Source organism: Amblyomma mixtum, chromosome 2 (assembly GCF_055824585.1).
Source record: "Amblyomma mixtum isolate Tamu chromosome 2, ASM5582458v1, whole genome shotgun sequence".
Lineage (NCBI taxonomy): Eukaryota > Metazoa > Arthropoda > Arachnida > Ixodida > Ixodidae > Amblyomma > Amblyomma mixtum.
Genome location: NC_143013.1, coordinates 317531127 through 317546080, shown reverse-complemented (window position 1 = coordinate 317546080; position 14954 = coordinate 317531127). Strand labels below are relative to the sequence as shown.

Sequence of the window (14954 nt, the reverse complement as noted above, 5' to 3'; positions counted from 1 at the left end):
TAGACTTTCAGGTCAAGTTCGTATAGCTAAGTCAGCCCTAATTTCATGCCTGTTAATATCAGTGCTATTGCCTCACTGCTGACAGCGGCAAAATGGCAGATGTACATTTATTCCTGTGAAGTGTCAGTAGAGTGTGTCGCTTTCAGTAGACAAGGAGCATAGAGCTTCAGGTCTCCCCTGTTTGTTTATCACACTTTCACTCCTCAGCTTCTTGGCTGTCACTCTCTCACTCATTATAGTGCATAACTAGCGAGCATATGGACATTTTCTCTTGACTCCATTTGTACTTCCTGCACTCTCAGTGTAGCTGGTGACATCGTACATGATGTCATCATTAAAATGCTGATGACCGAGCATTCGCTGGTATGCCGTGATGGAACCTCCCTGCTTGACCAGGCTTGCCATATTAGTATGGCCAACAGCAAGGACCACTGGTTAGGCCGTCATGCTCTATCCAGCACAACCGGAATGGCATGTTTATACTATTATGGAGAATATAGAAAGATACAAAGCAGAGTAAAGGTTATGCAGAATAGCTGATGCTACATAGTAGGTAGTGCTTCTGCAATCCGTGGATGATTGAAAGCACATTGTGCAATCGGATGATCTTATTTTGTGCAAGTTGCTCTGCACTGTAGAATTATCGTCCGGATCAACTTTCATGCCCCTTTAGTATTTCTGGAAACAGTGCCTTTCCGCCTGCTTTATATATTGAGTAAAATCTGAAGTGACTTTGTCATAAGACAGGATTTTGATATAGCTTTGTTGCCGGAATACCCAGAATCAGTAACGAAAATATAAAGCTCAGGACTGACAAGCCAGTCAGCTGTAAAGTTGCCCTTCCCCCGATTTTTCACCAGGTGGTTACTGTGCAGGCATCAGAATATGTTCTTGCAAAAAATATTGTTTTCAATCTTATCCACTAGCTAGTTATTGAGTTTGCAATCAGTTTGTTCATATTTTTGTTTAGAGTGCGAGCTTTCTCTTGCTGTATTTCCCAACTGACCGATGTAGTTATGTGCAACCCAGCATCATAGCCTACTGCCCGTGCATGCTGTCAGGTGCCTTAAGTTTGGATGTATCTGGCCGTAGTTCAAACATGTAGGTGCCAGCCAGGTGCATTTTCTGACGTAGCTGTTCAAATTGGAGCGCTGCACTGGTCATCTGTGCTGCAAGAAATGGCACGAATTAATGGAACACTTGAAAGCATCCACTCACTTTTTTCGTTGCATTTACGCACAGCACAGTGAGCTCTTCAACCATAAACTGTGGTGAATTCCTATTTTGGGTTGCACTAACGTAATTTTTAGCACTGAGGTCTGGCATGTTTTTTTATGCGAAGCATATTGCTAGAGCTACCACTCACGCCGTCGGCGTGGGACCCCTAGATGTCACACCACGTGACACCGTGACGTCACACCACGTGACGCCGTGACGTCACACCACGTGACATCGGATGAGAGAGGCGGCCTCCACCTCGCGCCGTCGTCGTGACGATGCCATCGCACAGACGCCGGAATGTCCTCGAGCGGCATTCCCGCGCATTTCGAACGCGCGTTCACACTCGGTGTAGGTGAAACGCTCGCTCCACCGGGCAGGCAGACGCGGCTTCCGTGGCAATCCAGGCGCTCATCCAACACGCGTCTCGGGGTTAGTCGGCGTTCCGCTGTAGCCATGCCGTTGTCTTCCCCCACGACGAAGGCTTCTAGTGGTTGTATTAAAATGACCAAGTATGCAACCAAGGAAAGCCATGTATTACCAAGCCTAGCCACCAATATGCTTCACATCTGACTAGGCTTAACCTTAGCTAAGCCTCAGCCATAATTTTTTTCTCTATTTCTGCTATGGAGCGGGACACAAATTCATGCATTGTGGTGTGTCTGGACAGACTGTGCATTTTTAATTCTTTGCTTTAATTTTGTGACAGCAGCTTTCCTGCGGTATTTGGTCTCATCTAACAAGTACTGTACTTGAACACGCAGTGTATCCTTGCTGTGCAGAAAATAAGTGAGGGACATGCACGTGTTGTCAGTTGGGTAGTCTATTCTAATGTATATGGTATCATGGGCCCTGTGTTTTAGGGGAAAAAATGCATGTGAACTTGGGTGATGTATTCTCCCTCCTCTTGTGGAATGTACATTGTACTTATGCCCTCATTTTCTACAGTGGCTGTATGTTTTTTTGTTGTTGTTGTAGCTAACCTGATTAGTGTTTGGTTTACGTGCTTTTTTGTTATCTGCTGCTTGTAGCTCCCCCCCCCTTACTGTAATGCCACACAGCACTGTAGATACCAGAAAAAATAAAGAAAGACAGTATTTGAATGCTGTGGCTTAGTTACAACTGCAGTAAAAAAAGTGTACTCCAACTATAACTGCTGTTGTTAGGCAGAGTTTGCCATATCTTCCGCTTCATAGTTGGGACTGCATGCTGTGTCCACTGCTAACTATTCACTTGAAGGTAACATACACACATGTGCTGCCAAAGTTTTTTTTACCTTGGCTTCTGTGATGCTCCCATGGTAGAGGCTTGTTATTGTGGTGTGTTACTTTCTGCAAATGGTGTACTAGGAAGTGCTTGCAGCAAGCTAAACTGGACATTTTTCAGCGGCTTTTTTTTTTTCACTGAGGCTGTGTTCTTCTTATGGTATGGTTTGCGTGCCAACATTTACTTGCTAACTAAATGTTCCTGAAGTGGATGTTTATCTCCTACTCACGTTGCTGGTTTTGAGTGCTTAGTGCAGAAAGAGGTGTTGCAGTACTGAGTATCTAGGGTTTCCACATCATAATTTTTTAGGTTTTGTAGTAGCGGCAGCAATTATAAAAATGTGCAATTTTCGTCATTGATACTTTCTGCCAGTTTTGTAGTTGCTAACCAAACATGTTCTTTGGATGAGTCTGTGTCTAGCTAAGGGGCAAAATGAATTTCATCGTATCCTAGAGGAACGTTTCTTAGCCGTTGATGTGTTGAGAACCCCTTGAGCACCTGCCAGGGTGATTGAGCAGTCGTAGTATTATGATCACGAAAGATTATGGCTGACTATCTCTATGAATTGGGTTGGTATTATGGGTATGTTTAAAAACACAACTCAAAACAAATACTAAAAGAAGGAAACGAGCAGAATTGTACCACTTTATTGCTAGCCCATGAGTATATTGTACAGTTGCATTTGCAATAGTGTACTTCCTCTTGAAGTATGGAAGTTCCTAAATGGGCATGATTCGATGGACATATGCTAATATACTGTGGCATAATTTGAATGCACTGACAGTACCAAAGTTTCACAGTAGTGCGTTGGGTCATCTTATTCTGTGTTTTTTCTTTTTATGTCAAATTAAAATGAATTCTTTTTCAACCAGTAATACCATGCTTGCTTTTGCCTATCTGAAAGCAAAATCTTTTTTTATTTCCATTGTAATCTCAAAACAAATTTTTGCTAGTTGTCATTCCCTTTACCATTGGTCCCCGCTTATATTTCCTTGAAAACCGGTGTAGCTGCATATTCTTATTGCTTAGCCACTTGCTTTGTGATGCTTGTCGTGGCGCTTTGCTCTCTCCATGGTTTTCTGACCTGTGCTTTATCTTATCTCTGTGTTATTTTTCAGGTGTTGGAAAGAGCAGCTTGTTGCTAAGGTTTGCTGACAACACTTTCACAGGTATGCTTTCCAGTTGCATAACTTTTCGAACTCTGTTGACTGATTTCTTTCTTTTTGCCCCACATTCAGTGTCTTGTCGGTAAGTATTTTGTCATCATTTGGCTGTTGCTAGCATGTGTAATACACATGGGTGTCAGGTCTGGTCAAACTTATTGCTAGCTCAGGTGGCCCACAACATGGGGCATGGTGCTTGACCTCTATTCTATCTTGTGCTCATCTTTTCCTGCACGAACTTCTCGAGTGTCAAATCTGTGTGGCTATTTTTCTTGAAAAAGGTAGAAAACTGAAGCCTCAATAAAAGTACTTGGGGAGCATTCATGCTGCGTTGTTCACTATGCAGTAGACTCATGAGGAGACACTGAAATTGAAAAGACATTGCATTGTGCTTGGGTGTTATCCCTGCACGTGCAGCTCCCCTGCCTTTGTTCGAACTCCATCTGCAAAAGTAGGACACATGGGAACTCCTTTCCATCCCACTAACTTTGTTTCATTGGACTTGGACACATATTTCCTAAGGCTCAGCGTATTTTGTTTTCATTAGGCATTCTTACTTCAAAGAGCTGTTATTTTTATGAGTGAGGAGCTGAATACTTGAACTATAGTCTTTTTTATTCACATACCCTAAAGGCCCTTTACAGGCATTACATAGGGGGGTTGAAAAATCCATAGTCAATGTAGTAAGTACATAACAAAGTGAAATTTGAAACCTGAAAATGTGAAAAGCATAAACAAACGCGCTCCAGTAAAGAGTGAACATAACTGGGTCAATGAAAGACTTGATAACACACACACACAGACCACAATGCAGAAGACAAAACTCAATCCTAACAACAGTGCAATAAGAATAACTAAGCGTTGAGTAAGCACTTCAGTTTGCTAAAAAATGCGTCGTAATTTTTTTCGGAAACAATTTCTGCAGGCAGCTTATTCCAATGGTAAATGGCAAGGAACAGTGGCGAATTATGCATAAGTTTGGTGTGAGCGATCTTGGGTTGCACTTTAAAGCAGTGGTCTAATCGGGGAAAAATGCGATGTGCTGGTTTGATATGAGATTCTGTGAAGGGCGAAGGACTGTGATAAAGCCTGTGAAAGTGACTTATCAGGGTGACAAGTCTTCGCTTTTCAAGTGCACTTAAATTTAGAGATGATTTAATATCGGTGATGCTGGAGTAGCGAGCGCATTTTCCTTGTGATAAACCTAGCTGCCTTATTTTGAAGTGATTCCAGTTTCTCGGCAAGATATGCTTGATACGGGTTCCAGATGATACCGGCATATTTTAGCTGCGATCTTACTAAAGTTGTGTATGCCAAGAGTTTGGTGTCCTGATTAGAGATGTGAAGGCCTGAAAAAAACACTGCAATTTTGGAAAAAAAACGGTTTTTTTTTCGTTTTTTTCAGATGAGGGAAAATGGAAAAAAACATTGAAAACTTCACAATGCAATTTCAAGGTTTTACGATTGCTTGCTTTTAGTTTAGGTTTTTGTTTTTGCGTTGAAAACAATTACAGCGTGCATCTTTGAACGATTTGACGGCAGTCGTCATCGCCGGTGCCAGGTAGTGCTTTTTAAAACGTTCGTGCTACAAGTATGCGGGTTGAAGGCCAGGTCACATATAAGATCCAGGCTTGACTTAAAAACACACTAATACTTGAACTCACGGCTGAAGTAGAACAAAACGGCTGCAAATTCTACAGCGCTACACACACGGCATAAATAACATAGGCTGCTGTGCATGTAAGCGGTTTTAGCCAAATACAAGCCTAGCTTCTTGATTTCCAACATAGCAGAGTACAGAACATTCGCAGGAATTTGGTATAGGACAGGGGTCTTCAGCGAAGCACGTGACCCTATCTACCTGGTGGCAAGGCCTTTACCCCAACCAGTCGCTAACTCGTCTGGCTTGCCGACTGCTGCAGATACCACTATCATCCGCCAGCTGCGAACAAACTGGTCACGTTTCGGGAATGTCCATACAAGGATTCGCAACAGGATTTCAGGGGAACGCGTTTGAAAGCTTGTGTATGTGCAGTCGAACCTAGCTGTGGACGCAGCTTCAATCCATGCTGCTACGCGTAGTGCCACATCCAGCGACAGTGATTCTGAGTCCCATATGGAGTGACTTATAGATCAGTTTTCATGCTCCCTTTCTCGGTGCAATAGAACAAGAAGTTCGTTCCACAAATATGATATTGTCACGACCAGAAGAGCCGTGAAGGTAGACGTCGAGAAGAACCCAAGACTGGGAGCCCTTTTTTAATTATGGAGCCAGCTTCCACGACACAGAACAGAACAGCGCGCCACGAGAGCCCACTGCCGCTTCGTCGTCGTCTTCGACTCAGCGCGGAGGCCACGCGGCGTGTTAGGCGCGTGGCATTATTCCCCCCCGCGAAAGCAAACATCGTCTCGATGTGGAATGGGGTATGTACAGTGAGGGGAGGAGGAACAAAAAAAAAAAGACGGGGGGTGAGGTGAATTATACAGTGCGCTCTAGATGACATGCAGGGAGAGTCAAGTTCACACGAGGGGTAAGGGGAAAAGGTACGAAACAGCGTGAACACAGCGCTCAGTCACGCGAAAAGTACGGCTTTAAGCGCACTACATGCACGATTTCAGGCCGTTGACGCTGAGGGCCGGCGACCACAGTTCCATGGGGGACAACTTCGTAGTTGACGCTGTTCAGGCGGCGCAGGACTCTGTACGGGCCAAAATACCTATTTAAAAGCTTTTCGCACAATCCCTTGCGGCGCACTGGTGTCCACACCCACACGTGGTCGCCCGGCTCGTAGTGCACGTCCGTGTGCCGAAGGTTATAGTGTCGGGCATCGGCGGATTGCTGGTCCTTGATGTGCAAGTGGGCCAGCTGACGGGCCTGCTCTGCTTGCTCCACGAAGTGGCCAGCTTCAGGGGGAAGCTCTGCGTCGCCGTACGGCAGCATGGCGTCTAGCATCATGCGGACCTCCCTGCCATACACGAGACGGAACGGGGTGAACTGGGTGGTTTCCTGCGTCGCGGTATTATATGCGAAGGTGACGTACGGCAGGACCTCATCCCAGGCTTTGTGTTCAACGTCGACGTACATCGAGATCATGTCCGCCAATGTTTTGTTGAGCCGTTCCGTTAGACCATTGGTTTGGGGATGATACGCTGTTGTCGGTCGATGAGCAGTATGGCTAAGCGCTAAGATGTCACGTAGGAGTCGGGCTGTAAACGCCTTGCCTCGGTCAGTAATGACGGCCGATGGGGCGCCGTGTCTAAGCACGATGTCGTGCATAAAGAAGTGGGCAACTTCGGCGGCAGTACCTCGCGCCAGGGCCTTCGTTTCAGCGTAGCGGGTCAAGTAGTCTGTGGCGACTACGATCCACTTGTGGCCGGAATACGAGAGAGGAAATGGCCCCAGAAGGTCCATGCCGACTCTTGCGAATTGTATTTGTGGCGGCTCGATGCACTGAAGCAGTCCAGGAGGCTTGAGCGCGGGTTTTTTTCGCCGCTGGCATTGCCGGCATGTCCGGACATAATGCTTGACACTTGAAGTTAGGTTGGGCCAGTAATAGTTCTGCCGGATTCGGGATAAGGTGCGGGTAACTCCAAGGTGGCCGGAAGTCGGTTCATCATGGCAGGCAAGGAGGACTTCATCCCGCAGATCAGACGGTATGACGAGCAGGTAAGTTGTCGGACTTGAAGTAGAGTTCTTTTTATAAAGCACCCCTCTCCGCAGGCAGAACGACGATAGTCCACGAGCTAGGTTTCGTGGTATCTCAGGGCACCCACCTTCGAGATGTTCGATGAGCAGACGGAGCTCGGCGTCGGCACGCTGTCTAGAAACGAGCTCAGGTGTGCTGACCGCTCCAAGGAAGCTATCATCGTCGGTGGTGTCTTGCGGAGGAGGTTCGACGGGAGCGCGTGACAAGGTATCAGCGTCGGTGTGTTTCCGGCCTGACTTGTAGGTGACGGTGAAATCGAATTCCTGCAGGCGTAATGCCCAGCGTGCTAGGCGGCCGCAAGGGTCCTTTAAATTTTTCAGCCAGCACAGCGAGTGGTGGTCGGTGACGATACGAAACGGTCTGCCATAGAGGTATGGGCGGAACTTGGCGGCGGCCCAGACTACCGCTAAACATTCTTTTTCCGTGGTAGAGTAGTTCAACTCAGCACGCGACAGCGTGCGGCTGGCGTAGGCAATTACTTTGTCGACACCGTTTTGCCGCTGAACTAGAACGGCGCCAAGACCGACGTTGCTCGCATCCGTGTGCACCTCCGTATCGGCATCTTCGTCGAAATGTGCCAGGATGGGCGGTGATTGGAGTAGGCGTCGTAACTCGTCGAAGGCAGTCTGTTGTTCGTTGCCCCAAGAAAATGACGTGTCATCACGGGTTAGGAGAGTCAGAGGGCTGGCGAGCTGGGCGAAGTTTCTAATGAAGCGGCGATAATAGGAGCACAGGCCCAGAAAACGTCGGACTGCTTTTTTGTGGGAGGGGACCGGAAAGGCAGCAACGGCAGCAAGCTTCTCTGGGTCAGCGCGGATTCCGTCAGCACTAATGGCGTGCCCGAGGAACTTCAGTTCGGTGAACCCAAAGTGGCATTTTTCTGGTTTGAGGGAGAGGGTGGCGGATCGAACGGCTTTGAGGACAGTCCTGAGGCGGTGCAGATGTTCCGTGAACGTTGCGGAAAAAATGATGACATCGTCAAGATAAACAAGACAGGTCTGCCACTTCAAACCGGTGAGAACGGTGTCCATCATTCTTTGGAACGTGGCAGCACAGCAGAGCCCGAATGGGAGGACGCGAAATTCATACAGCCCGTCCGGTGTAATGAATGCGGTTTTCTCACGGTCCCTCTCATCAACTTCTATCTGCCAATAACCACTTCTGAGGTCGACCGAAGAGAAGTACTTGGCTTGACGAAGTCGGTCGAGTGAGTCGTCGATACGCGGTAGCGGGTACACGTCTTTCTTGGTCACACTGTTCAGCTTCCTGTAGTCGACGCAGAACCGTAGTGTCCCGTCTTTCTTTTTCACGAGGACGACAGGAGACGACCACGGACTGCTTGACGGTTGGATGACGCCGTCTGTGAGCATCTCTTCGACCTGTGTTTGAATAGCATCTCGCTCACGAGGGGACACACGATAGGGCTGCTGATGGATGGGTCGGGCTCCTTCATGCGTGATAATGCGGTGTTTAACGATCGACGTTTGGCGCACTTTGGACGACGACGTGAAACAGGCACCAAACTCCCGCAAGAGGTCCTGGAGTTGCCTCTTTTCAGTGGGTGGAAGGCCAGGATTTATGTCTACGCTGGTGACCGCTTCGGCGTCAGCTTCAGGTGTGTCCTCCGCACAAGCAAAGCATTCGGCCACTTCCTGAACATGGTCGACGTAAGCGATGGCTGTGCCACGGAACAGATGTCGGTGTTATAAGGGAGTAATTACTCATGGCATCCACCCAAGCGCAGCCATACGGCTGCAAAGGAAAGCTATACAGCTTTCTCAGAAACTTCGTAGTTAAAGAAAAATTCGTCCTGGTCCGGGGTACGAACCCGGAACCACCGCCACACCGGAGCAGTCGCTCTACCAATTGAGCTAACCGGGACGGCAAGCTTATGGTAGGGCGAGAGCGAATTGATCGGTAACTCGAAGTGGGAAGAGAGTTGGTCAAATGTTTAGGGGAATCCCCCAAGGTGGAGAAGATTTGTAATAAGGGAGTAATTACTCATGGCATCCACCCAAGCGCAGCCATACGGCTGCAAAGGAAAGCTATACAGCTTTCTCAGAAACTTCGTAGTTAAAGAAAAATTCGTCCTGGTCCGGGACGAATTTTCTTTAACTACGGACCAGGACCAGGACGAATTTTTCTTTAACTACGAAGTTTCTGAGAAAGCTGTATAGCTTTCCTTTGCAGCCGTATGGCTGCGCTTGGGTGGATGCCATGAGTAATTACTCCCTTATTACAAATCTTCTCCACCTTGGGGGATTCCCCTAAACATTTGACCAGATGTCGGTGTTCATTGCAGAAGTTGGTGACAAGGACCTCTGTACAACCTTCATGAAAGGATCCAAGGCCCCGTGCCACCGCAACCCCCTTAGTGAGTACGAGGGAGACATTAGGCTCGACAACCCGGAGTCCCCTATGTGGCTCGTCGCAGGTAACTCTCGTGAGAATGCTGGCACGTGGTGGCACCGTAACGTTATCGTCGGCGACTCGCAGGGCGGACCGAGAACCCTGGTGCGCTGGTTCTTCTGTGGCCATTGCGGTAGAAAACGTCACCAAGCGGTTCGGGAGGTCTATGATCGCACCGTGCTCGCGAAGAAAGTCGATGCCAAGGATGACATCGCGAGAACATTCGCGGAGAACGAGAAACGTGGCAACGAATGTGCAGCCTCGAACCGTAACCCGGGCCGCACACATGCCGAGTGGTGCGACAAGATGTCCGCCTGCCGTGCGTATGTCGGGACCGTCCCAGGGTGTCGTCACTTTTTTCAGGGCCGTCGCAAGCCGTCCGCTAAGGATAGAGTAATCTGCGCCCGTATCGACCAACGCACTAACCTCCTTTGTGTCGACGAGAACAGGGATATCCAAAGAGACCCTTCCTTCAGCGCGGTCCGTTGATGGCTGTTGTGGATGACTCAGTCGGTGCGGCGGCGGAAACTGGTCGGCGACTGGGGTTGCGTCGTCGGGTCGATTCAAGCGGCGGGTTGAGGGAAACTCTTCGGCGATGCGGCGTTCGGCGTCGGGGCGATTGGGTACGTGCGGCGGCGGAAGCGGGTCGGCGATTGGGGTTAGGGCATCGCGGCGAGTCGAAAGGCGCGTCGGGGAAAACTGCGCAGCGTTGCGGCATCCGACGTCGGGGCGATTAAGTTGCTGCGGCGGTGGAAGCTTTGCGTCGGAACGGCGTTCGGCGGCCTCGCCTCCAAAGGCCGCCGGAGCTAGTTTTCCCGACGAGGGCTCGAGGAACCACGTTGTCCTGAGGCGAAACGGGACCCAGAGGGCGAAGACCGGCGTGGAGAGGGCGATCGCGACTCGCGGCGCGGAGGAGATGGTGAACTACGCTGGTGGGTGACATACTTGGCGATGTCTTGAGGGCGCTCTCCAGGGCGTGGACGGGGCTATCGACAGAAAAACCGCGTAGTCCCATTGCGCGATAGGGGCACCGCCGGTAGAGATGGCCGGCCTCACCACAGTGGTAGCAGAGCGGGCGTTGATCCAGAGTGCGCCAGAGGTCAGTCTTCCGCGGTGCCTGGCGCCGATCCGCCCAGTAAGGAGTAGGCTGAGCAGAGTGCACCGCGACCAATGGTGCGGTGTAAGGCAAAGGCCCAGGAGATGGGGCCGCGCGGCGCACGACGTCCGCGTACGTGACTGGCTGGACCGGAGTCGGGTACGGCGCGGGATCGTATGGAGTCGGTTGCGGCGCCGGCACAACTGCAGCGTCTGGTGCTCTGAGGGCCTGCCGGACTTCCTCGCGGATGACGCTGGTGACGGAATCGACGCGAGGGGCAAAGGTTCCTTGAAGGTGCTGCAGCTCCTCGCGGACCACTGAACGAATGAGTTCGCGAAGGGAGTCCGGATTCGTCCTGGGATCATGGTCGAATCGGTCCAACGTTGACAGTGTCGACGACGGACGCAGTTGCCGGGCGTACTGTTGCGATCTCTGCTGCAGCAATTTCTCCATGTGGACGGCCTCGGCCAGAAACTCCGCGACGGTGTTGGGCGGGTTCCGCACGAGGCCGGAAAAAAGCTGGTCTTTCACGCCGCGCATGAGGTGCCGCAGCTTTTTTTCTTCAGGCATGGCCGGATCGGCGCGATGGCAAAGACGCGTCACATCCTCGACGTACATGGCAACACCCTCATTGGGAAGCTGAATTCTAGAGGAAAGGGTACGCTTCGCGCTCTCCCGGCGGTCGCTGTTGGCGTACGTACTCAGGAGCTGACGTCGAAAGTCCTGCCACGTCGAGAAAGTAGCCTCACGGTTTTCGAACCAGGTACGTGCAGAGTCCTCAAGGCTAAAGTACACGTTACGCAGCTTTGTAGCGGCGTCCCAGCAGTTGAAGGTCGCAACCCGTTCGTAGTGCGCCAACCAATCTTCTGCATCTTCAAACAGGTCACCGTGAAAGGGCTTAGGCGTTCGTGGGGTCTGAAGAGTGAGATAGGTAGGGCTGGCTGCAGGAACAGTCGGAGGCAGGGCGGGTATTGGCGTCGCCATGAGCGTAGGGGTAGTCGAGGGCTCACCGACAAAAGGGAGGGCCTCGGGGGACAAGCCTCGGATCCTCCGGCTGGCACGATGGACAGGGGTGGTCACAAGAGGCGGGCGTGTCGAGTCGTCCTCAGGAGTAGGGAGCATACCCCGCACCTCCACCAGTGTCACGACCAGAAGAGCCGTGAAGGTAGACGTCGAGAAGAACCCAAGACTGGGAGCCCTTTTTTAATTATGGAGCCAGCTTCCACGACACAGAACAGAACAGCGCGCCACGAGAGCCCACTGCCGCTTCGTCGTCGTCTTCGACTCAGCGCGGAGGCCACGCGGCGCGTTAGGCGCGTGGCAATATTTATACCTCCATATTTGCATGAAGTGCAAATCATTATTTATCTTCTCGGTGCAATAGAACCAGAAGTTCGTTTCACAATATGACGTCTATAACTGCATATTCGACTGAACTTCGGAGCATTATTATTGATTGTTGTGCTATTGCAAATAGATCTGTTTTTGTCATGTTTTGCAAAATTTCCAATTTTTCATGAAAAAAACCCTGAAAAAAACGGTTTTTTTCACTCCATTCAAATTTTCCTGAAATTTTACATCTCTAGTCCTGATTTGCAAAGTACAAATGACGCCTAATGAAACCGAGTGTTTTGGATGCTTTAGTGGTTATGTAATCAATGTGTTTGTGCCATGTCAAGTTCGAAGAAATGTGAACACCTAGGTATTTGACTGCAGGAACTTTTTGGATGGCCACGTTACCAATAGAATAAAAGATGGGCTCAGTGACTCTAGCTGTCGTAAATGTTACAAGATTTGTTTTCGAAACATTTATTTCCATATACCATTGTTTGCACCACTCAGCGATTTTGTCAAGATCCGATTGCAAAACATTAGTATCGAGAGGATCAGTAATCTTTCTGTAAATAACACAGTCGTCTGCAAATAGCCTAATTGTGGAAGTGATGTTGCTGCTTATGTCATTAATGTAAATGAGGAAGAGGATCGGGCCAAGCACCGAACCTTGAGGCACACCAGACTTTACTTTTTTGGAACTGCTTTACTTTTGGTTTCAAAATGCTCGTACAGTTGTTTTCTTTTGGCAGCGATGCTTAGTTTGTGTGCTGAAATGTTGATGACACACTCAAACTCCAATCACTTTAAGTGAGCGTTGCCTAAAGTGTATATTGTTACTCAGCCTTTGTAATCGTACTTGAAGCTTGCCACCGTGCCATGTTAAAAGCTTACAGTTTATGGTCAGGCAGCGCAGAGGAGTTACTGCGAGGGCTGCCAAGTGTAATACAATAGTTAAGAAGTACATTCCTCAACCAGTCTGCTGTTATTTTCCTCCCTTGTCTGAGCATCAAGAATTTTTGCCTCTAATGTCACTCTTCAGCTTTGTCAGTTGTCAATTAATTCAGTCTGGTGTAGTAGCGGCTTTGTGGTTTCATATCTGCTGATTAGTTTTGCGCTTAGGTGTGAGCCCTTAAATACGGTGAATAATTGCTGTACAAGGCCTCCCTGACCAAGCATGTGGTGCCTTCCTGTAGAGGTTAATTATAATCATTCATTCTCATTGTTCATGCTTTGACCTAGCTCTGGTGGAAGTTACTGCAAAACTCCACATTTTTTTTTCATCTTCAGTAGACTTGCATTCAGACAAAAGGTGCAGGTGATTGATTGTGCTTGCTGAATCTCATCCAGGAAACTACATCACAACAATTGGGGTGGACTTCAAGATCCGCACTCTCGAGGTAGACGGGGAGCGAGTCAAGCTGCAGATCTGGGACACAGCCGGCCAGGAGCGGTTCCGCACCATCACATCAACGTGAGTCCGGCCTTGAATGTGTCTCTTGTGGGTCGTGTTTTGGAGGACTAGAACTTTGACTGCGTGTACCTCATACTCAACAGTCATTCTCAACAGCGAGCTAGCTATGCCTTGCATGCCAGGAATACTGACCTTTTTCGGTTAAAACCGAATTTTAAAAACTAATATCAACACACTTTTAATTTTTTTATTCCCCCCCCCCCCCCCCCCCCCCTCCATCGGTTTAAACCAGAATGCCCAACCCGTAGCCATTATGTACGAGGAGGGGCCCAAAAAAAAAAACGAACTGAGAGCACACTGCCATTCGTAGACTTAGTTGACAGTTCTGCCGCTAGATGGGGTTAGTAGAGACCTTCACGAAACAGCTGTGCAGGCGGCGTCAGTTTATAGCTTAACATTTGAACATAATGCTGTGTTTCGCTTACTGTTATTTTGTTCCGCCTGCGAAGTCGTTCTGGCAAATTTAAAGAACGAAGAGTGTGTTTGAAATTTTTTTTCCTGCTTGAAAAATCCGCAACGGAAGCTTACCAAATGTTGCCGCAGGCTTTTAAAGAGGATGCTATGAGCCGCACACAAGTTTTTGAGTGATTTGGGCGCTTTAAACGTGGTGAGATGAGTGTTGAAGACCATGCTCGTGCTCCTGCCAGCGGATTTTGACTGAGCAGTTGCAAATGAGACTTGTTTCCACTAAATTTGTTCGTCGCCTTCTCACTCAGGATCCAAAAAAAATTCGATCGAATTTGAGCCAAGACTTAAAAAGGGGGATGGTGAAAGTGATCCAAACTTTTTGACCAAAGTCATTACAGGTGATGAGAGTTGGTGTTACAGGAATGACCCAGAAACTAAGCAAGCGTCCAGCCAGTGGAAGACTCCCAACTCTCCCAGACCAAAAAAAAAAAAGCAAGACAATTGAAGTCAAATGTGAAGACAATGATCATTGCCTTTTTTGATGTTCGTGGAATTGTGCATCAAGATTTTGTCGCCCCTAGTCAGACTGTTAACCAGCACTTTTATTTGGAAGTTTTAAGACGTCCGCGAGAGGATGTGCGGAGGAAACATCCGGAACTTTGGCAATCACGTGACTGGTTCCTACATCACGACAACACCCCCACACAGACGGCCTTACGAGTGACCCACCATTTGGCCTCTCAGGGATGGGCTGTCGTTCCCCACCCTCCGTATTCACCAGACCTAGCCCCGTGTGACTTTTTTTCTCTTTCCGAGAATGAAGAAAAATCTAAAAGGGAAGAGTTTTGGTGATGTGGAGGCCGCAAAAACAGTTTTGCAAA

At 48.8% G+C, this 14954-nt stretch overlaps 1 protein-coding gene across 1 annotated transcript in view; it reads left to right on the top strand.

The window, feature by feature from the left end:
- Rab35 (RAS oncogene family member Rab35) overlaps nucleotides 1-14954 on the top strand; it is a 30846-nt gene that overhangs the window by 3756 nt on the left and 12136 nt on the right. The window contains exons 2-3 of the mRNA XM_089575176.1: nucleotides 3603-3653; nucleotides 13542-13665. Coding sequence (XP_089431302.1) covers nucleotides 3603-3653; nucleotides 13542-13665 — 175 coding nt within the window. The remainder of the gene's footprint in view (nucleotides 1-3602; nucleotides 3654-13541; nucleotides 13666-14954) is intronic.